Source organism: Anthonomus grandis, chromosome 4, assembly GCF_022605725.1.
Source record: "Anthonomus grandis grandis chromosome 4, icAntGran1.3, whole genome shotgun sequence".
Taxonomy (NCBI): Eukaryota; Metazoa; Arthropoda; class Insecta; order Coleoptera; family Curculionidae; genus Anthonomus; species Anthonomus grandis.
This window is the reverse complement of record NC_065549.1, coordinates 4638971-4663310: the sequence shown is the minus strand read 5'-3', so window position 1 is coordinate 4663310 and position 24340 is coordinate 4638971. Positions and strand designations below refer to the sequence as shown.

At 35.9% G+C, this 24340-nt stretch overlaps 2 protein-coding genes across 3 annotated transcripts in view; both read right to left on the bottom strand.

Annotated features, from left to right (window-relative positions):
• The window catches only part of LOC126734829 (dynein beta chain, ciliary-like), a 54123-nt gene extending 49208 nt beyond the window's left edge, over nucleotides 1-4915 (bottom strand). Inside the window, exons 1-4 of the mRNA XM_050438589.1 lie at nucleotides 4734-4915; nucleotides 4307-4648; nucleotides 3950-4252; nucleotides 3709-3897 (exon numbers count right to left, since the gene is read on the bottom strand). Of these exons, the coding sequence (XP_050294546.1) occupies nucleotides 3709-3897; nucleotides 3950-4252; nucleotides 4307-4648; nucleotides 4734-4868 (969 nt within the window). The 5' untranslated portion in view covers nucleotides 4869-4915. The remainder of the gene's footprint in view (nucleotides 1-3708; nucleotides 3898-3949; nucleotides 4253-4306; nucleotides 4649-4733) is intronic.
• Nucleotides 4916-9145: 4230 nt separating this feature from the next.
• On the bottom strand, nucleotides 9146-12044 carry LOC126734850 (protein lethal(2)essential for life). 2 transcript variants are annotated; one of them, XM_050438629.1, is made up of 5 exons: nucleotides 11895-12044; nucleotides 9981-10108; nucleotides 9811-9925; nucleotides 9664-9744; nucleotides 9146-9549 (listed from the first exon to the last, which is right to left on the bottom strand). In XM_050438629.1, exons 2-5 carry the CDS (start codon nucleotides 10106-10108, stop codon nucleotides 9214-9216), a joined length of 660 nt encoding a protein of 219 aa, XP_050294586.1. In that variant the 5' UTR covers nucleotides 11895-12044; the 3' UTR covers nucleotides 9146-9213. The 2 variants fall into 2 exon arrangements, with proteins under 2 accessions (XP_050294586.1, XP_050294587.1); XM_050438630.1 differs by lacking the exon at nucleotides 9664-9744 and having other exon boundaries at nucleotides 11895-12043.
• Between the last annotated feature and the right edge of the window lie 12296 nt (nucleotides 12045-24340).

Sequence of the window (24340 nt, the reverse complement as noted above, 5' to 3'; positions counted from 1 at the left end):
CTGGAATAGAGAAACGAATTGATGATTTAACTGCCTTGAAATAGAAATGAATTCACAATTCAACTGCCTAGAATTAAAGAATGATGAAATAATTAGACCGTCTGGAATTGAATTTCAATAAACCTGAATTCAAACATGAATCCATGGTTCAACTGCCTGGAATTGAAAGAGGAATTGATGATTTAACTGCCTGGAATTAAGGAATTAAATAATTAGACCGTCTAGAATTGAAAAATGTCTTCATGGTTTCCCTGCCTGAAATAATGAAGTAACTCAGTAAATCTGAATAAAGACATGAATCCATGTTTCAACCGCCTGAAATTGAGAAAAGAATCCATGGTTCAACTGCCTGGAAATGGAAATTAATTCACAGTTCAACTGCCTGGAATTAAGGAACTAAATAATTGCACCATGTGAAATTGAAAATTCACTCCATGGTTTCAGTGCCTGGAATAATAAAGCAACTTAATAAACCCGAATTCAGACATGAATCCATGATTCGATTGCCTGGAATAGAGAAACGAATTGATGATTTAACTCCTGGAATTGAGAAATGAATCCCCATGGTTCAACTGCCTTAAAATAGAAATTCACGGTGCAACTGCCTAGAATTAAGGAATAATGAAATAATTAGACCGTTTGAAATTGAATCTCAATAAACCTGAATTCAGACATGAATTCATGGTTCAACTGCTTGGAATTGAAAGAGGAATTAATGATTTAACTGCCTGGAATTAAGGAACTAAATAATTAGACCATCTAAAATTGAAAAATGACTCCATGATAAAGTAAATTAAAAAACCCGAATAGAGACATGAATCCATGGTTCGACTGCCTGAAATTGAAAAAATGAATTGATGGCTTAACTGCATGGAATAGAGAAATAAATTCATGGTTTAACTGTCTGGAATTGAAAAATTAATCTATGGTTCAACTGCCTGAAATTAAATAGTTAAACCGTCTAGAATTGAAAAATCACTCCATGGTTCCACTGCCTGAAATAATAAAGCAATTCAATAAACCTGAACTCATACTTGAATTCATGGTTCGACTGCCTGGAACTGAGAAAAAATTGATATTTTAACTGTCTAGAATTGAAAAATGAATCTATGGTTCAACTCTCTGTAATTAAAGAATTAAATAGTTAAACCATTAAGAATTGAAAAATCACTCCCTGGTTCCACTGCCTGAAATAATAAAGCAACTCAATAAACCTGAATTCAGACATAAATCCATTGTTCGACTGCCTGAAATTGAGAAACGAATTGATGGTTTAACTGCCTGTAACTTAGAAATTAATTCGTAACTCAACTGCCTGCAGCTCGTCAGGATGCAGTAAAAATACTTTATGAACACTACTGCAAAATCATTGAAACTTTGATTTTATTTGAAGTCGATGTTACCGTGAAAAATAAGAAAAAATTATCCATTTAATGTTCAACTGACTGGGCTTGAATGACAAATCTATGGCTCAACAAGAAATCCTTCGTTTTCTTCAAGATAGTAGATACTGGCAAAACTGTAACTGAAAATCTATAGTAGAGTATTTATTTCTTATCTCTAGTACGTGCTTTGTGTATTAAGGCCATCTTCAGACGAGCGAAAAATTTGTATGACAGATTGAAGTTTTTCACGGATCTGATGACGCCTTAATAGGCGAAACCAAGAAAAGATTCACGCTATTGTAGATTTTACAAGGACATTTTTTTTTAATTGACTTACGTGCCTGGAATAAAGAAACGAATTCTTGGCCTAACTGCCTGGTATAATAAAATAAAGCAACTCAATAAACAGGAATTTGGATAGGAATCCACTATTCAACTGTCTGGAAATGGGACATCAATTAATGGCTCAATTGCCTGGAATTAGGGAATGATTTACTGGTCCGCTTGCTTGGAATAATGAAATAGACGGTCTGAGGATTTGCAAAAGATAAGTTTACGATAGGGACTAAATGTGGAAAAATAATCAATTTATTATTTAACTGTCTAAATTTCTTAAGCTTCGTCAATCAGGAAAATCTATTCTATTTATAATTGTCAAGAATAATGGTGTCTTAATTTTAGCATTCTGCTGCTATATCCATGGGTATAATGGAGGGATAAATATGTGGCCTTCGGCTCTCTTGACCTTCTGAATATGCTGCAAAATATCCTGAACGAAGGAATTATAGCAGAGAAGAATTTCGACGACTGGCAATACGTTTAAGGACAATGGAATATTATGAAGATAATATTATAAACGTTCTTGCATACAATGAAGCTGTACCGTACTTAAGCACAAGAGAATTTTCGCTTCATCTAGGAATCTTTTCTAGTTCTTGCACTAAGCTCTATCAGAAAATGATTTTGACAAAGGACTCAACCATTATTATTGGCTAAATGAGCTACGAAAATCCCCAATTCCTCTTTCACATTTTATAGACTGATGAAGCAAGTTTTTCTAGTTGTAGTAATGTTATTTTGCATAACATGCATTATTGGTCCCGGGTAAATCCTCACTGGATGCGGAAAATAGATCAACAAAACAGGTAGAGTTGGAAAATAAAATTATTGGGCCATTTATTATCGATGGACATTTAAATGGTGAAACATATTTTAACTTTTTACAAAATAATTTGCCATTACTGTTAGAAAATATTCCCATTAACCTAAGTATAAATATGTGGTATCAACATGATCGTTACCCCGCACATTATTCTCAAACAGTTAACCAGATCGCTGGATTGGAAGGGGTAGTTGGTTTCAGTGGCCATCTAGATCTCTCGATCTAACTGTGTTAGACTTATGGGTGAATTAGGAGGACACAATAAGAAAACTACGAAGAGAGGTGCCAAATAAACAATTATTGTTAATTCCGAGTAACATATACCCGCATTTAGTGTCATACAGTTTTTAATTCTAATGACGCCTCCTAGCAATTATTCTAAAAACGTAGTACTGGATACAGTGTTCAAAGCTCCTACTTACATTTTATTTTTAAACAAACTTAAATCGAGCAAAATTGGATAAGTCTGTTAAAAGTTATAGACATTAATACAATTATTACACTTTTAGTACCTCCCCTTACTCTATAAAGGTCGGTACGTACGCCAATGAATTTTTGACCAAAATCATGAAAAATATTCCAAGGTTTTTAATAAGCTTAAATTTTCCAGAGAAAATTAGAATTATTGAATTATTAACCTTTTAATTACGCCCTGTAGCGGCCAAATTTCGAACTTGGAAATAATTTTCAGTATTTTCTCTTGGTCACTTTTATAATGTCAAAAAGAATTCCAATGAGTTACTTATTTTATTGGGTATTACGTCCTTTATAAAAAAAAAAAAAAAACATTTGAAGAACTTGGTGCAAGAACCGGGCAAGTCCATTTTCCTCATAAAATAAGTTAAACATATCAACCCATATAAATTGAAATTGTGTGTCTTTTGGTGCAAGAATCAGGCAAGTCCCTGTCATATAGTGAAAGATGTAAAGGCAAAGGACTTGCCCGTTTAACCGATTTGGATCAAAAAAGTCCTGGACTTGCCTGATTTTTAAGTTGATTTTTGCTATAAGAGACGTAATACGCAATAAAATAAGTAATTCATTATGAATTCGTCACAACAATATAGATTTTACTTAAGAATTCCAATCATAACAGATTAACAATTCCCGATTTTTCCACATTTTGGTACTTGTAGCACACAAAATCTTTACAGTACTTACTAACGGTTTCACATAAGGATCGGTCTCCAAAAACTCATTCTCATCGAACCGTCCAAAATGCGGCACCAAAGTCTTCAAATACCTGGTGACATCTCTAACCTCCACCAAGGCAGCCACGATATCCTTGAATAAAGCCTGGAACGCTTTGGCATAAGTACTCTTGGTCATTTCCAGGTATTCACCCATTTTCTAGAAAACCCCAAACAGTAAAACCGACATCGAACTCACTGTTAATCCTCACTTTAACACGTGGATCTCTTAGTTGATCGTAAATAGACTCGATGTTCTTTAGGCGGGCGTTCCAGAAATCCACCTCGTTGGCCGGTATCGGATTAGCACCGTTGGCGAAACACATTTGGGAGTTTTGCTTCAGTACTTCTTCGCAGATGGACACCCACTTCATCACGCAATTCTCCAGAGTAGTTTTCAGCGGTAAGTCCACTTCCTCGCCACCGGAACTCTCAAAGGTTTGTACGGCCTGGAATACCTTAGACATCCCTTGGGGCATCGGCAGTACTACTTGGCTCTTCATGGCTCCTTTAATCTGGATAACTGGGTGCTATTGCGCATATGAACATTATAAGGTGCCGACCATTACCTGATCCACGGTACTTTTAAACGTCCTCACGTGTGAAATGACGTCTTGGGATACCACTTTGGGCCATCCCACTTGATTGCCTGGATTCGACATGAGTGGAACGAAGACGCCTTCTACCAGGGTCGCCAGGTCTTCCACTGGTTTTCCAGACATGTCTCCGAACGTTAGAACGGAACGGAAGTTTTCCATTGTCACCTCTGCCTCTTTTATCCTGATGAAGTAGGTGAATTTCTGTTTGATTTGGTTGTTGAATGACGTGAATGGTGTAAGAAGACCGCTGGAGGGTATGGTGAGGATCAGCATCGGTTGAGTGGGACTCTCGAAGAATTTCATGATCAATTTCTAAGAGAAGATTAATTTAAATGCACACAATATAGTAGTTGCTTATGATTTATACGCTTAACGTTGTCATATATTGCCCACTTACTCTGTTTTCTTCTGCCCCGATCATCTTGTTCCATTTTTCTTGTTTCAACTTGTAAGACTTCGTCAGGTAGTTGAGGAGGAACTCGAGACGTTCATCCTCGGCCTCGTCGCCCTCTTTCCTCTTCTCGTCGCTCATTTAAAGCTGACGTGAAGAATTATTCATTTTCTTTTTAAATATGACGTTCGTCACGTCTGTCAGAATGAAATTTAGGCTAAAAACCGGATTTTTAGCACCTGTTTGGAGTGGTGTAATAGGGAGAGGGAGGCAGGTCACTTGGCAACCATCGATAATACCGCTCGATCGTGATAAGAGGGTGGGAAGTGCAGGTGTTAAAGGATTGTGAAAATTATCGCGTATTGTTTGTTTGATCGATTGGCTATAAAAGTATTTATACGAGGTGCTCCATAGAATTGACATAAATTTAGTTTAGGAAGTAAATTCAAAAAGTGCGCTACTGTACTTTGTATAACCTTTATTGATCCTTGTTCCACTCAGGGGAAAAAGATGAGAAAGTTTGACAGGTAATTTTTGAGACTCAGCAACGTTTTATACTCATCCTTGTTGCAGTCACTGTAAATAATCGATAAAAAGGCAACTCTGGAAGTTATATTTACAACTATATTATCAGCGATGATCCATGGAACCAAACCAGGATTTTCTTATAAAATTACGTAAAATAGCTGTAGCTTCCGAAGAAATTGTTGCTACATCATCTAGAAACTTTAAAATAACAGGCCCTAAGGGCCGGTATTATAAATATTTTTCAAAAGTTAAACGTCCTATTTCTTTTTCGCCTTTGGGCCGTTATTAGCGCCATGTGCTACTGTCAAAAGAAAGCATCTTCTAGAAAGAGAGCATCTAGAAGCTAAATATTATGAAAAATGGTGGCATGACATATCAGATGCTTGACAGTCCGGTAGTCTCGAGGAGATATATTTGTTTTTTTACCGCCATCGTCGAGGAATACACGCTTTTTCAGTGTTAGGTTATATTCAAACTTATTGACAGAATATAGAGTTGCTCGTTTTAACAAGGGGTCGGATACCAGCAATAATTATCCTAAAAACGTCATAGTAAAGTTTTTCTCCGTGTCGAAGAGAAACGAATTTTTAAGTGCAGTTAAGTTAGGTCGAAACCGTGGTTTGAAGGCTTCTGACTTGGGATTTGAGCAGGAAACTAGGTTGTTTGTCAACGAACATCTCTCTCCATACTTCAAGCAGCTGCCCAGAAAGGCTCGGGAGTTTTGCAAAATGTCAAACTATACATATTGCTGGATTAAGGATTCGAAGATCTTCATTAAAAAAGAGGATAATAGTAGGGCTTTTCATGTCTCCAATGAACAAGTTTTGTCGTCTTTGAGTACTTAATCCCTTTTCTTCTTATGTTTAAATACTTTAGTCTATCTCCTATGTATAATCTCTATTTAAATGTCTGTATGCACTGAATTTTCAATTTATTACCAAAATACCAGAGGACTTAGAACAAAAACTGTTGATTTTTACCAATCTATGTGTGCTGCTCAATTTGACTGTGTATCAATAACAGAATCCTGGCTGAAGCCTGATGTGCTGAGCTCGGAGTTATTTCCTCCTGGCTACAATGTTTTTAGATTTGACCGTAGTGCTCTAGTGAGTGGAAAAAGTGATGGTGGCGGAGAAATGCTAGCTGTGCGCGATATCCATTGTGCCGAACTCATACCAAGATTATGTAACACCAATAATATAATTGAAGATATATGGGTCAGTGTCGTCTTAAATGGAGGTAATAAATTGTTAATTTGTACTGTCTATGTCCCCCCTCACGCATCTTCGAATAACTATAAACATTTCATGTCAAAAGTAGAGTCTGTACTAAGTAACAAAATTAATGGGAAAGTTTTATTGCTAGGTGATTTTAACTTGCCTAATTTATCCTGGTCGCGTAATAACAAACTAAATTCTGATAACGCCACTGACCCATGTAGCAAATGCTTTACTGATTTTTACTTCCTTAATGGTTTAAAACAATTTAATTATATTTTGAATTCAAGGAATAGAATTTTAGATTTAGTTGTAGGTACTAATTCTTTAATAACCGAGGTACTTAAATGTAATTACCCATTAGTGCCTGAGGACAGTCATGACAGTCATATGTCGTTGGAGGTAAATATTAAGTTAAATTATGAAAAAAAAGTCGTGTGTAATTCTTATCAAAAGGTAAATTTCATTAGGGCAAATTATGCAGTTATTAATGAGAAAATTCGTTCTTTTCAGTGGAAGGATTTATTTTTATCTCGTGATGTAGATAACAACATCGAATGTTTTTACGCAGAACTGAGTAATATTGTGAATTCTGAAATATCAAAAATAAAAATTAAAAAGCGCCAATATCCTTTATGGTTTTCTAAGCACACTATTAATAAAGAATAAAGTGCAGGTGCACAGAGACTGGAAAAAATACAAGCTACAGTCTGACTACGATATTTTCTCAAATTTACGTAAAACTGTAAAACTAAATATTAGTAAAGACTATAAAGTTTACATTACTAAAACAGAGGAAAATATTAAGCATGACACAAAGTACTTTTGGTCGTTTATTAATAATAAAAGGAATACAAAAAATTTGCCGTTAAAAATGACCTTTAATGATCAATATGCTACGAATAACTCTGACATTTGTGAACTTTTCTCAAAGTTTTTTAGCAGTGTTTTTGAACCATCTAATACTCCATCATTAATTGATGTTGTCCAATCAAAAGAATGTTTTACTGTTGATCATGTTCGAGAAGACGATATTAGAGAAGCTTTATGCTCTATGAATCCCAAAAAGGGTCCTGGACCAGACGGATTTCCCTCAATATTTCTGAAATCATGTCCTAATCTTTGTGAGCCTCTATATTTATTGTATAATCAATGTATTTCAACTGGTAAATACACTAGGCTTTGGAAAGTGGCCCAAATTGTGCCTATTTTTAAATCAGGAGATAAAAGCGCTATCAATAACTATAGACCGATTTCTCTCTTGAGCCATTTTGAGAAACTGTTTGAGTCTCTTATTTTGGATCAATTATTTTTTATTGTTAGGGGATCGATTGACTTAAACCAACACGGCTTTTTTAAAAAAAGATCGGCACTGACTAACCTTGTGCCTTACGTTCAACTCATATCTGAGAATATGGAGCGAGGTTCTGAGACTTCACATAGTTTTTCACATAGTAGCTATGCTTTATATGCAGATGATCTTAAAATCTCAAAAACTATTAACTCGGCTGCTGATTACTTTACTTTACAGTACGATTTATCTAATTTTATGAATTACTGTACTTTGAATAGACTTTTTGTCAATTTGGATAAATGTAATTGTATTTTGTTCTCTAAAAGGCCTGTTTCTCTGCAAGTTAAATGTGATCTTTACCTAAATAATGTTAAGCTTAAATATTTGGATTATATTAAGGATCTTGGGGTGACATTGGATCCTAGGCTTTTGTTTGAAAAGCACCTTGAAAATATTGTACAAAAGGCTCTTAAAAATCTTGGATTTGTTTTTCGAGCAACAAAAGGATTTAGCAACATAAATTCCTTAACAATTTTATTCAATAGTATAGTAAGACCTGTACTGGAATACGCATCAACAGTTTGGAATCCAATGTACGCCAATTATATTGGCCGACTAGAGAGTGTGCAGCGCAAATTTGTTAACACTTTAAATTATAGGTTTAACAGACGACGGCATTTCTTTAGTTATGATGATAATTTAAAATTTTATAATATGCAATCGTTGGAGGTCCGAAGAAGAAATTTTGATTTAATATTTATATACAAGGCCGTAAACAACTTTATTGATTCTTCATCTGTTTTAGAAAAACTCAATTTTAACATCAATCCTTACATCCTTCGTAATAGATAAACTTTTGTAGTATCCAGGTATTTTTCCAATTACTTATCGAATTCTCCAATTATTAGATGTACCCGTGTGTATAATAGTTTGGAGTTAAACCATCCTAATATTGATTTTTTTTGAGCTTTGATGCCTTTAAACGACACCTAAGACGGCTTCCTGATTAAACTACATAAGTAATTCTTTCTAGATTGTGATGTAATTTTAAGAATTAATTATCTGTAGTTGTAATTATTATTATATAGAACTTGTTTACTAATTTGTATTTGTGATATAACGTGCTTTCTTATTATTGGACAGCTGTGCCTGTCTGTTAGAAAGCCTTGACTGTAAATAAGTAAATAAATAAAAACCAGGATTTTTTAAGTTAACTTTAACTGATACCCCATCCACCCGATAAAACTAACTGTTACATTTTGAAGTAAACTGTGACATGTGACGTTATTCCACAAGTTAACTTTAAGTTATCTGTCAAAATAGTTTTATAATACCGGCCCTAAGTCAAGCAAATAAGGGGTTTGAAATTAAATACAAAATATATTAAAATATATTTATTTTCAAACATAAAATAATTAATAAATAAAAAAAAGCAAGAGTTGTTGGTTTAGTTGGAGGGTTGGTCGATTTTTGGTTCGGGTGTGGACGAGGTAACCGTGGACTTAGCCGGTCCGGTTTGCTGAATCGGAACTACACGATCGGTATTCTTGGGTTTATCAGACTTCTTAGGGGCGATCACCGTTAAAATACCATCGGAAGACAAAGAGGACACCACTTGCTCGATGTCGTGGTCGCTGGGCAGCACGTATCTCCTCACGAAATGTCTGGAAATAAATCCGTGCTCGTCCTGTTTCTCTTCGTGTTTCCCTTCGACCGTGATGCTATTCCCGGTGGTTTTCACGGTGATTTCGTTCGGGGCGAACTGCTGGACATCCAGGATCACCTGGAAAAATTAAGAGGAATGTAACTCATTTAATGGAAATTGTAACCGAACAAGACAGAGGGTCGAAAGCACAGAAGTTCGCTTTAAAAACAAAATAAAAAACAAGGAATTTACCTCAAAATTGTCTTTTGATCTGCAAACGCATGTGTTGGCAGTGGGTCCCTGGTTAGTTTGTACTTCTGTTATTTCGGCTTGCTATTTTTTTTTTTTACATAAAAATCACTTTATTTCACCTCAAAGATGCCCGAAAGTTGGTTTTACCTGAAACTTGTCTTGGTCCTGCTGTATGGTCGATCCGGATTCTTGTCTCTGGAGCACGCTGCTGGTGTTCCAGGGTCGCACGTAATTCCTTAGCGCCGAACTTCTGGGGAATGTTCTGTGAAAAAGTGCGTTTCATTTGGTTGTGCTGGTGCGTTTGATTTAGGTGTTACCTGAAAGAGTTCAGAAGGTCGTCTCTGCGTAGGCCAACTCCGAAGTGCTGATCCAGGAGACGGGATGGACGTGTGAACCAGTCTTCGTCATCCCACCAGTCGCGGTAAAGCAGTGGCACCACAGACATCTGGAAATAATCGTTAGTTTGTCAGATTTTCACCTGTTTTTGTTTTCCAGGGGGGAGATTCTCTTTTTTTGCTCCGATTTGCGCTTAAATTACTTTAGATTTTCCAGGCACTCAAATTTATTTCAAACAGTTAAACCTTGATTTTTTTTATGTGGAAATAATTGAGTGGCTCAGTTTTCGGTTAATCCCTTAGAACATTGAATGCCTAGAATAAACCTAGGTGCAAACCATAGGCGAGGTTGTTTGAGTTCACCATCTATCACACAATGATGTCAATCGACTTTCCAATTTTTCATTTAATATAAAATTTTCTTAATCCACTGCATATTTTTTTAATGTGTTGTTCTTTGTAACAGGTCAAAAATGTACTCTTTAAAAGTTTCGTTTATTTGCTGACTAATAACGTATACTTTGTAGAGTAATCAACAAATTTTTCAGAATAAAAGAAGATTCCTAAGGTGTAATTGTTTGAGATAGACAAAGAGAAAACTCCATGTGTCATGTGACTAGTGATAGTGACTGTTGGCATTGACTGACTTTTGACACTTGACACTCGGTCGTAGAAAACACGTGTATGAAGGTTGTATGTTGAAAATCGGAATTGTATGTCGGCCATCTTGCTTGGAAAAATTGACAGGGAGCTGACAGACAGTTTTTGACATTGACTGATAGAACATTTGTCATTGTCATACCATTTGAGGTTGTTTTTCATTTCAATGAAAGCAAGCGTGGGTTGACTTTGTTATTTGTTTTAAGGATGTTATTTTAAATTTATGACTTTTTTTCTAAAAAGTTCTCTTTCAATATTGGGAGTAATGTTTTAATTGATTTAATTGATTGTTTTAATTAATATGAGGATATTATTAACCTAATAAGAATGCCTTTAGATGTATGATGAGAAAATAGCACAACAATGTTGACAACCTTTTCTAATCTGTTTAAAATTAGGGTAGTTCAGTACTAACAAAATACTTAAAAATTTTTAGATTAATTCTAATTTATATAATGTCTATTATAATCAACACCTAATCAAAAAGGCCCTTTTCTCATTGAGTAACATTGTCAGATTAAATAAAATTTGATTTCCCGCCTTAATTTGGCCACGCCTTTCGCCATTTTGATTGGTCCAATTAGGCACGTCAAACTGTCAAGTTAGTTACAACAGTTGCCGTTGCCAAGCGAGAGGACAGTAGCTGATTTGTCTGAAGAATTTCAGTTTGTATGCAACCACCACATCTCAGCTTTAGTCAAGCAAGTTAAGCTTTCAATTGCTTTATAATTTTACGAATTTTTGTATTGTTTTAATATGTAATGCTTGTTTAAGTAAAAATATAATGCATGTTGAAAAGTCTCCTCTACCTTCTCCAATTTTTCGATACACGTTATATAAATTTGGGCGTGGCCCCTATAACAATTCAAAATGGCGGACTGACGCCATCTTGACTTTATTAATTCACCTAAGACAAACAACTTGGAGATGCCTGGAAGATTTCCAGTATGTCTCTGGAACAAAATGCGCATTTTAAATATTATACACTTAAGTTATTTTTGAATGTCTGGTCTAAAATTTCTGTTTGGCAGACTGAACGGCTATTTTAAAATAAAACTAAAAATACGCCTGTTTATTCAAAGTTTTTCTAAAAATAGGATAAAAACACAAAGTTGTTTATGAAAAATTTTCAAATGCCTAGAAACCATTTAAAAAAATTAAACAAGAAAAAAATGTAGGAATATTTTGAAAAAAAACAATAATTGATAAATCAGCCTTTAATAAATCGAAACTTACCTTCGATATAAATTCACAAGAACTCGGTTACTTTTCAAAGGAAATTCTCTACTAAACTCGAAAGGCCCACGTACAAAACTTAAATACTGAGTTTCATGATTCAGAATGATTTCATCACTAATGAAAACATCGCGGCGTTAGGCGTTTACCATACGAAAATAGTCGGTTATCGCAAAATGAAAATCGGAAAAGTTGGTGCCACTTAAATTTTGAAATTACTATTTTAAATTATTTGAAATAAAACCGAGGGCTAACTAAAGTTTACCAAGTAAACCATAACCGCAGTATAGTTACGTTACAACTATACTCTAGCTACTGCAGCAGCTTTCTCGTACAAGATAAAAGCAGCAATCTTGATTCTTGACAACTAGAAAGCTTATCCTTGTCTTTTCCAACATTCCTACTGTCAAAAACAAACAATCTCTTGTCTAATTAATTTACTTGCTTGAAATAATTCAAATTTAATTCGAGGCTGGATTTTCTCACAAAAAATAGATATATAAATTTCCTAAAATCTAGAGTTAAAAAAAATAATAAAATATACAAATAACTCAATCTACTAAATTTAAAAAAAAACTTTTAGAAAATAATCAAATTTTTATACTACAATATGTTAATTCATTAAATTTAAAATAGACCCTTGATGATTTTACTGCCCAAAATTGACAAAAACATGCGTGGAATCCATTCAATCGTCTGGTATTGAAAATAAAATATTATGGAAATATACAGGGTGGTCCGGTTTCGATGGCGGAAAATTAAATGGCCGACGGAGAACGAAAAAATAATAAGTTTGCTATTATAAATAATATTCGAAAAATGATTCGTTAAAAAATTACAGGATGTCAAAATTCTAATTAAAAAAATCATTTTTTTTTATTTTTCTTAAACCACTTTAGATATTTTAATGAAATTTGGCACGTTTAGACAGGTAATCAAGACGCATCTTTTTGTGCAAAAATTATTAATTTTATTCACCAGTGGCGTGTGTGCGGGCCGACCTTCATACAATTTTAATTAAAAAAATGATGCGCCACTGTTTTTGTTTTAAATTTCTTTTTTTTATGATATCCTTGTTTAATTTAAAATAAAAAACATCTCTTTACTTTTTGTCGTACGACACACTGTTTGCGAGTAAAAAAATTAATTTTTATAAATGCTGATTTTTTTTTAATTAAACAAAAAATATGAAAATAATAAATTTAATTAAAGACTAAATTATTCTGTTGGTTTCTAAAAAAGACACAAGAATCTGGATTCCGAAATTCAAATAAATAATGAATATAATAATGCCGGCAAGAAGGCAATGCATGCATAAAACAAAAGACGGTTTGTTTGTATTTTATTATGACAGTTAATTATTTAAGTAAGTCAAATTATTGCGTTGGTTAACTTATTAATTTTGCTATTGTTAACAGTGTTGTTATAAAAGTTATAATATAAAAGTATTGTGAAAAATGCGTTTTTCAAGTAATGAATACGCTGATATTCATTTTTGTTATGGATTTTGTGATGGAAATGCGGAAGCGGCAGTTCGTGAATATCGAAGACGGTATCCAAATAGAAGAATTCCAGATGCTCGCGTGTTCATTAGAACACATCAAAATTTTAGGAACTTTGGTCTACGTGGTAATAATGAACAATACCGAAACCAGAGAAATAATAATGAAAATCGTGTACTGCGCACTTTTGATAATAATCCAAGGCTGAGCTCTCGCAAGGCAGCTCAACAACTACAAATTCCTAAATCTCAAATATTGCGAACCTCACACGCTGACCACAGGCATGCATATCACCTACAGCCTGTTCAGGGTTTACACCCTGGTGATGCTGAAAAGAGAGCAAGATTTTGTCAGTGGCTTTTAAACTCAACAGAGGAAAATCCCGACTTTTTACACAAGATACTTTGGACGGATGAGTCTTGTTTTACAAGACGCGGAGTGATAAATTTTCATAACATTCATGTTTGGGCACAACAGAATCCTCATGCAATTCGGCCAAGATCGTTTCAAAATGAATTTTCCGTTAATGTTTGGTTGGGCGTTATTCGTGATAATGTTTGTGGTCCGCATTTCCTACCTCCAAAGCTAAACTCACAACTATTTCTGGAGTTTTTAAATAATAGTCTGCCGGACTACATTGAGGATTTACCCATTAATTTGAGACATGAAAGTTGGATACAACTGGATGGAGCCCCCCCACATTTTGGAATAGGTGTAAGAAACTGGCTTAATAATAATTACCCTCGAAGGTGGATTGGCCGGCTAGGGAGGAATGATATTAATGATGAAAATGGTATTGGAGCAATACCCTGGCCACCCAGGTCACCGGATCTTAATCCACTAGATTTTTACGTTTGGGGAAACATTAAGGATAAAGTTTACGCTAATCCCGTATTTAACAGAGAGGAATTAATCTTAAGAATTCAGGAAGCATGTAATGACATGCAAAATCACAATTTTGTGGTACTGGCTGCAATAAACTCCTTAATAACTCGGTGTAGAAAATGTATTGAGGTCGGTGGGCTGCATTTTGAACAACTTCTTTAATTATTAATTGTTTTTATTTTGTTATTGTTTTTAAACGAATTAAATGTGTTATCTTCTTATGTGTTTTTATAAATCAGCATTTTTACTCGCAAACGGTGTGTCGTACGACAAAAAGTAAAGAGATGTTTTTTTATTTTAAATTAAACAAGGATTTCATAAAAAAAAGAAATGAAAAAAAAACAGTGGCGCATCATTTTTTTAATTAAAATTTATTAAAATTGTATGAAGATCGGCCCGCACACACGCCACTGGTAAATAAAATTAATAATTTTTGCACAAAAAGATGCGTCTTGATTAACTGTCTAAACGTGCCAAATTTCATTAAAATATCTAAAGTGGTTTAAGAAAAATAAAATTTTTTAATTAGAATTTTGACACCCTGTAATTTTTTAACGAATCATTTTTCGAATATTATTTATAATAGCAAACTTATTATTTTTTCGTTCTCCGTCGGCCATTTAATTTTCCGCCATCGAAACCGGACCACCCTGTATATATTATACACTGCCAAAACAAACAAAATTTTACAATTGACAAATAATGAATGGTATATTTACTTCTAAGTTTTGCCATGTATTGCTTTCAGATTTAAATAAAAATGCCCAAATTATAGGCATAGTATTTGGTTTTTAAATTTAAAAGAGAGCTACTTTTATGTCAAGTTAGAATCTTCAATAAATTACGGGGGGGTATACCCGAAAAATGAAAAATTCCAAACTTTGAAGGTCGATATCTCGGTTTCTATGGGAGCTATCGGGAAAATTCCAACGGTTTTGTCTTAGTTTCGTCATTCTGAATCCAACGAGACCATCCGCAAGGTCGTAGCTTTTACGATAGCCGAAATATGGCATTTTTGATGCCCATTTTTGGCCTCAAAAACGGACGTCGGAAACGACTTTTTCAGGATTTTCAAAGTGCTCCCATTCTCTTAGTTCTGCTCGGATCTTGTTATAACCCGGTGTTTTCGTAATCTAAATGATCAGAATAAGACGCTGGTATACTTAGTTTGATTTCGAAAAAATCAATTTTTGGTGAAAAAAATCGATACGGGGGGGTATACGCGAAAAATGAAAAATTCCAAACTTTGAAGGTCGATATCTCGGCTTCTATGGAAGCTATCGGGAAAATTCCAACGGTTTTGTCTTAGTTTCGTCATTCTGAATCCAACGAGACCATCCGCAAGGTCGTAGCTTTTACGATAGCCGAAATATGGCATTTTTGATGCCCATTTTTGGCCTCAAAAACGGACGTCGGAAACGACTTTTTCAGGATTTTCAAAGTGCTCCCATTCTCTTAGTTCTGCTCGGATCTTGTTATAACCCGGTGTTTTCGTAATCTAAATGATCAGAATAAGACGCTGGTATACTTAGTTTGATTTCGAAAAAATCAATTTTTGGTGAAAAAAATCGATACGGGGGGGTATACGCGAAAAATGAAAAATTCCAAACTTTGAAGGTCGATATCTCGGCTTCTATGGAAGCTATCGGGAAAATTCCAACGGTTTTGTCTTAGTTTCGTCATTCTGAATCCAACGAGACCATCCGCAAGGTCGTAGCTTTTACGATAGCCGAAATATGGCATTTTTGATGCCCATTTTTGACCTCAAAAAGGGACGTCGAAAACGACTTTTTCAGGATTTACAAAGTGCTCTCATTCTCTTAGTTCTGCTCGGATCCTGTTATAACCCGGTGTTTTCGTAATCTAAATGATCAGAATAAGACGCTGGTATACTTAGTTTGATTTCGAAAAAATCAATTTTTGGTGAAAAAATTCGATACGCGGGGGTATACCCGAAAAATGAAAAATTCCAAACTTTGAAGGTCGATATCTCGGCTTCTATGGGAGCTATCTGGAAGATTCCAACGGTTTTGTCTTAGTTTCGTCATTCTGAATCCAACAAGTCCATCCGCAAGGTCGTAGCTTTTACGATAGCCGAGATATGGCATTTTTGATGCCCATTTTAGGCCTCAAAAACGGACGTCGAAAAAGACTTTTTCAGGATTTTCAAAGTGCTCTCATTCTCTTAGTTCTGCTCGGATCCTGTTATAACCCGGTGTTTTCGTAATCTAGATGATGAGAATAAGACGCTGGTATACTTAGTTTGATTTCGAAAAAAATCAATTTTTGGTGAAAAAATTCGATACGGGGGGGTATACCCGAAAAATGAAAAATTCCAAACTTTGAAGGTCGATATCTCGTCTTCTATGAGAGCTATCGGGAAAATTCCAACGGTTTTGTCTTAGTTTCGTCATTCTGAATCCAACGAGACCACCCGCAAGGTCGTAGCTTTTACGATAGCCGAAATATGGCATTTTTGATGCCCATTTTTGGCCTCAAAAACAGACGTCGAAAACGACTTATTCAGGATTTTCAAAGTGCTCTCATTCCCTTAGTTCTGCTCGGATCCTGTTATAACCCGGTGTTTTCGTAATCTAAATGATCAGAATAAGACGCTGGTATACTTAGTTTAATTTCGAAAAAAATCATTTTTTGGTGAAAAAATTCGATACGGGGGGGTATACCCGAAAAATGAAAAATTCCAAACTTTGAAGGTCGATATCTCGGCTTCTATGGGAGCTATCGGGAAAATTCCAACGGTTTTGTCTTAGTTTCGTCATTCTGAATCCAACGAGACCATCCGCAAGGTCGTAGCTTTTACGATAGCCGAAATATGGCATTTTTGATGCCCATTTTTGGCCTCAAAAACGGACGTCGAAAACGACTTTTTCAGGATTTTCAAAGTGCTCTCATTCCCTTAGTTCTGCTCGGATCCTGTTATAACCCGGTGTTTTCGTAATCTAAATGATCAGAATAAGACCCTAATATACTTAGTTTGATTTCGAAAAAAATCAATTTTTGGTGAAAAAATTCGATACGGGGGGGTATACCCGAAAAATGAAAAATTCCAAACTTTGAAGGTCGATATCTCGGCTTCTATGGGAGCTATCGGGAAAATTCCAACGGTTTTGTCTTAGTTTCGTCATTCTGAATCCAACGAGACCATCCGCAAGGTCGTAGCTTTTACGATAGCCGAAATATGGCATTTTTGATGCCCATTTTTGGCCTCAAAAACGGACGTCGAAAACGACTTTTTCAGGATTTTCAAAGTGCTCTCATTCCCTTAGTTCTGCTCGGATCCTGTTATAACCCGGTGTTTTCGTAATCTAAATGATCAGAATAAGACGCTGGTATACTTAGTTTGATTTCGAAAAAATCAATTTTTGGTGAAAAAATTCGATACGCGGGGGTATACCCGAAAAATGAAAAATTCCAAACTTTGAAGGTCGATATCTCGGTTTCTATGGGAGCTATCGGGAAAATTCCAACGGTTTTGTCTTAGTTTCGTCATTCTAAATCCAACGAGACCATCCGCAAGGTCGTAGCTTTTACGATAGCCGAAATATGGCATTTTTGATGCCCATTTTTGGCCTCAAAAACGGACGTCGAAAACGACTTTTTCAGGATTTTCAAAGTGCTCTCATTCTCTTAGTTCTGCTCGGATCCTGTTATAACCCGGTGTTTTCGTAATCTAAATGATCAGAATAAGACGCTAATATACTTAGTTTGATTTCGAAAAAAATCATTTTTGGTGAAAAAATTCGATACGGGGGGGTATACCCAAAAAATGAAAAATTCCAAACTTTGAAGGTCGATATCTCGGCTTCTATGGAAGCTATCGGGAAAATTCCAACGGTTTTGTCTTAGTTTCGTCATTCTGAATCCAACGAGACCATCCGCAAGGTCGTAGCTTTTACGATAGCTGAGATATGGCATTTTTGATGCCCATTTTTGACCTCAAAAAGGGACGTCGAAAACGACTTTTTCAGGATTTTCAAAGTGCTCTCATTCTCTTAGTTCTGCTCGGATCCTGTTATAACCCGGTGTTTTCGTAATCTAAATGATCAGAATAAGACGCTGGTATACTTAGTTTGATTTCGAAAAAATCAATTTTTGGTGAAAAAATTCGATACGCGGGGGTATACCCGAAAAATGAAAAATTCCAAACTTTGAAGGTCGATATCTCGGCTTCTATGGGAGCTATCTGGAAGATTCCAACGGTTTTGTCTTAGTTTCGTCATTCTGAATCCAACAAGTCCATCCGCAAGGTCGTAGCTTTTACGATAGCCGAGATATGGCATTTTTGATGCCCATTTTAGGCCTCAAAAACGGACGTCGAAAAAGACTTTTTCAGGATTTTCAAAGTGCTCTCATTCTCTTAGTTCTGCTCGGATCCTGTTATAACCCGGTGTTTTCGTAATCTAGATGATGAGAATAAGACGCTGGTATACTTAGTTTGATTTCGAAAAAAATCAATTTTTGGTGAAAAAATTCGATACGGGGGGGTATACCCGAAAAATGAAAAATTCCAAACTTTGAAGGTCGATATCTCGTCTTCTATGAGAGCTATCGGGAAAATTCCAACGGTTTTGTCTTAGTTTCGTCATTCTGAATCCAACGAGACCACCCGCAAGGTCGTAGCTTTTACGATAGCCGAAATATGGCATTTTTGATGCCCATTTTTGGCCTCAAAAACGGACGTCGAAAACGACTTTTTCAGGATTTTCAAAGTGCTCTCATTCCCTTAGTTCTGCTCGGATCCTGTTATAACCCGGTGTTTTCGTAATCTAAATGATCAGAATAAGACCCTAATATACTTAGTTTGATTTCGAAAAAAATCATTTTTTGGTGAAAAAATTCGATACGCGGGGGTATACCCGAAAAATGAAAAATTCCAAACTTTGAAGGTCGATATCTCGGCTTCTATGGGAGCTATCTGGAAGATTCCAACGGTTTTGTCTTAGTTTCGTCATTCTGAATCCAACAAGTCCATCCGCAAGGTCGTAGCTTTTACGATAGCCGAGATATGGCATTTTTGATGCCCATTTTAGGCCTCAAAAACGGACGTCGAAAAAGACTTTTTCAGGATTTTCAAAGTGCTCTCATTCTCTTAGTTCTGCTCGGATCCTGTTATAACCCGGTGTTTTCGTAATCTAGATGATGAGAATAAGACGCTGGTATACTTAGTTTGATTTCGAAAAAAATCAATTTTTGGTGAAAAAATTCGATACGGGGGGGTATACCCGAAAAATGAAAAATTCCAAACTTTGAAGGTCGATATCTCGTCTTCTATGAGAGCTATCGGGAAAATTCCAACGGTTTTGTCTTAGTTTCGTCATTCTGAATCCAACGAGACCACCCGCAAGGTCGTAGCTTTTACGATAGCCGAAATATGGCATTTTTGATGCCCATTTTTGGCCTCAAAAACAGACGTCGAAAACGACTTATTCAGGATTTTCAAAGTGCTCTCATTCCCTTAGTTCTGCTCGGATCCTGTTATAACCCGGTGTTTTCGTAATCTAAATGATCAGAATAAGACGCTGGTATACTTAGTTTAATTTCGAAAAAAATCATTTTTTGGTGAAAAAATTCGATACGGGGGGGTATACCCGAAAAATGAAAAATTCCAAACTTTGAAGGTCGATATCTCGGCTTCTATGGGAGCTATCGGGAAAATTCCAACGGTTTTGTCTTAGTTTCGTCATTCTGAATCCAACGAGACCATCCGTGCAAGTGCTCTCATTCTCTTAGTTCTGCTCGGATCCTGTTATAACCCGGTGTTTTCGTAATCTAGATGATGAGAATAAGACGCTGGTATACTTAGTTTGATTTCGAAAAAAATCAATTTTTGGTGAAAAAATTCGATACGGGGGGTATACCCGAAAAATGAAAAAAGCCAAACTTTGAAGGTCGATATCTCGGCTTCTATGGGAGCTATCGGGAAAATTCCAATTGCAAATTAAAATCGGATAAGAAATAAAATATAAAAATATTTCAAATAAAAATTTGTCAAAATTTTGTTTAATATCATTTTTGACCAGTTTTTAAACGGGAACATCTTTTTATATTAGGGATATATTTTTTTAAAGAGAATTAAATATAGCGTTACCGTACACTCACTGGCGATACACCCCCTCACTAATATGAAAACTTCGAGAATTCTGAATTTTTGCCAAAAGTTATTTACTCTGGACCGTTTGTTTGGGTTAATAATAGCGCGAAAATAGATTGAAAAGGTGGAAAATTCTCAGGATTTTCACATCGTCTTGTCATAAATCCATATATAAACCACTTAATAGAAAACCATAAAAGGCAAAACGAATTAAATTAACGTGAAACAAAAATACGATTTTTAGATGCCATATTATAATTCAACCATTACAGTGCTAATTATCAAAAAACTTATTTTTTCAAAAGAAACTGGATGATGACGATCGAGTACGTGGCCACCGTAGACAAAATGGACCCTAAAATGGCCCAATTAATGGTGAAAAATCCACCGGCATGGAAGCAAATCTTCCTCGATCTGCATTGTTCCATTAAGAAGTTAATTTGCCTCTCTATGAGCATGTCCGTTTCGAGTTTCTTTACTATCGGTAGTTTACTTAGCATGGTGAGGCAGAGGGTGAGGGTCTTTTGAGCTTGCTCTTCGAGTTTCTCACCCACGGATGCTATCAGGGCTATTTGACACTAAAAATTAATTATTTTGCAAAACGTTATGCAATTTGAATCTAGAAAAATTGAATATTTGTCGATTTTGTACCATGTACCATGTCGATGGGTTTATACATATTGTTCTTTTTTTTGATTTTGGGAGATCGGTTAGTGATATTTAAATTTCGACAGTTGTATTACTTGTTGAAATACTCATATATATGTATTTAGGATTTAATAATACTAACGATCAGTTAAGTATTGATTTCTGTACTCTATCGTACTTATGTCATTTATGTCAAGGATAACTATGGGCGCGTTTTTAAATTCAGCAGTCGATCCACCGATTAGGCAAAATTTGCTATTTGCGTTTCAAAAATAATCTGCTTTCACGTTTCTTTATTATCCATCAATAATTGGCCGATGGCAATCACTAGTCCATCGTATTTTCGTTGAATGGTGGAATGGTGTGATGGAAATGTTGACCTTGACTTTGACACTTTATAATTTTTTTTAATAATTTTTGATTTGACCAAAACAAACAAGATTATTAACTTTTAACTGCATTCAATCAATTTAAGATTTTTTTTACAAAGTGCAAGATGCAAGGGCATAGGGGTAATATTTTTTCTCACCCTGGCACGTCCTATTAACGTACACGTACATGAAGTCCTATTAAAACATAACAAAGAAAAAATCTAAGAAGGAAAAATAAATTTGGAAATCAACTGAAAAGTCAAATCAAACAGGAAAACAAAACACACAATACAAAAAAGCGTTTCTTTTTTCATCGGGTGATCTTCCATTACAAATCAGCTGTTTTACGTCATCAGTCAAGCAGCTGTCAATCTGTCAACCATTTGATGGAATCCATCAAAAAATCCTGCTGAATTTAAAAACGCGCCCTATCTTTTGGTTGACCCTGGTGAACACCCGATGAAGAAGAATAAGATATGTTTTGCTAGGTTATGGGCTCAGACATCCAGACATCTTATTATAAATTTGTATTCTATGCCAGACACAGTAGCAGCACGAACTTAATAAATATACCTGGACTGCCAAGTCAATGAAAAGTAAATTACCACTACTAGGGGGCCGCCATTTTGCGTGGTTGTGGCCTTTCGATGTTGGTCACTCTGACAAATTTCAGTTGTGCCAATTGTACGGAAACAAAACCATTGAAGTTTTTGAGAGGTTATGTTTACAAAAATACAAAATAGAAAGTTGAAAGTGGTGTTACATTATCCACGTATTAAATAAGGACGAAGCTACATCGCCTGTTGTAGACGATATATTCAAGCGTCGTTACAAATCGCCAAAAACTAGGCAATTCCCTATACTCACAATTGAGAATGTTATTTAGAATCGGTCATATCGAGTGATCGTGTCGAGTCGTAATTTTAGAATCCCAATGATGGTTTAAAAATAATGTCAATGAAAAAAAATTATTTAGTTCGTCACAGGTCACATGTCAAACGTCAGCATCGTCATTACCGTTATTTAATATATTTTTGGTTGGCAACACTGAAAATGTTCAGAGTGACCAACATCAAAAGGACACAACCACTATAAAAATGGCGGCCACCAGGCAGTGGTCATTTTTGGATATCCTGGCCATATGCATTAGCAGTCCAGGTATATTTATTAAGTTCGTGAGTAGCAGAGACAACCAAAGAGACGTGCAAGTAGATACAAATTTTTATCCTCTTGTTGTTGCTCTCTTTAATATGTATATTATACTGTATTTCGTCTTCTTTCTCTTTCCTTATAAAAGGTGAGTTAAGGTGTCGCCACAATACTAATCTTTCGCAATGGCAAATGTATTTCATTATCAGAACACTCAATTGAAAACCGTTTTCTATCTCCGTCTAAATGAATGTAAGAATACCTCATAATATATGTCCAATTTTCTAGTATTTCTAAAATTATAATTAAGTGCGGCAACAGTACAATACCTGCTCAACCGTACTATTATAATAGTGTAGTATTTTTTTTTATGGTAAACACAAGCACAAGAGGAAAGTCCTATGTCACTCTTGGAGGAAGCCCGTTCCACAAAGAAGATATTCTCCAGATGAATGAGTCCCGATACAGCGACGTCCTTGGGGTAGGCAGGTGGACTCGACGTTGATGAGCCGCAACTACTAGACGCGTTCTTCTTGCCGGAACAGCCCTGGGTGGAATCAGGCCTGCCAGCTCAGAGGAGCACTTACCGTGATAACAACGGTAGAATAAACAGAGATCAGCCACCTTTCTCCTGTGCTCCAGACTATCCAGACTTTTTGTCAGTTCTAGTTTGTCGGTAAGACGAATAGCTCTCTTCTGTATAGAATCCAGCAGGTTTAAACTATGCTTGGGTGCAGAGCTCCAGACATGCGAGCAATACTCGAGGGTATTTGAGCTTTATAAAGAGTCAGCAGCTGTTTTGGTGTATACAGTTTTTTCGTTTTGAAAAGCACTCCGGGTTTTTTGGAAGCCGCCCTGGCGACCTCGGCAACGCCATCATACCAGGACACACTGTTGGTAACCTCGACTCCTAGAAGATGTAAAGATGATTTCATTAGCAATGTTTTCCCTGCCATAACCAGCTCCGGGCCACCAAGGTTAGTCTTCATCGTAAATACTGCAGCCTGCGTTTTTTTAGCGTTAAAATTGACCAGATTGTTACCGCCCCACTCCAAGATTGCTCTAATATCGTTTTTGACTGAAGCTACTTGTTGCTGCCTAAGATTCTGAGAACTTGCGGCTGTCGTTGGTTTGGCGGACTTAAATGTGGAAATAAGTGTGCTATCGTCCGCAAAGCTGTAGATTGGATTGACAGTGGTTCCTAGCAAATCGTTGATATATATTAAGAAAAGGGTGGGGGATAGAATGCATCCTTGAGGGACTCCAGCGTTAATGTTAAATTTGTCGGAGAGGTATCCATCGACGGCTACTTGGATTGTTCGTTGTTCAAGAAAACTTTTGATCCAATTCAATAATGAGTTTTGTATGCCGATTGAGGAGAGCTTGGTTAGTAGTCCCTTATGCCACACTCTGTCTTCTTTTTGGGTACAGCTTGCACTCAAGCAGTTTTCCAGCTGTTTATACGATGCCGTGAACAGTCTACATAAGGGAGGAGTCAATTCGTCTGCACAACGTTTTAGTATTAGGGCTGGAATTCCATCGGATCCAGAAGCTTTGTTGGTGTCTACGCTTTTAAGATTTTTTTTTATAATTGCTGTTACCGCGATAGAACCATCATATGCTGTTAGGGGTGGCAAGGCCGCCTTAGCAAATCCTTGACTAACGGCTTTCGATACCGACCAGAGAGATCTTGTTCCATTTGGGCAGTTTAGCAGTTTGTTTTTGATCCTGTTGTTGTGACTCTCTTTGCATTCATCAATAATTCGCTTGCAGCTATTT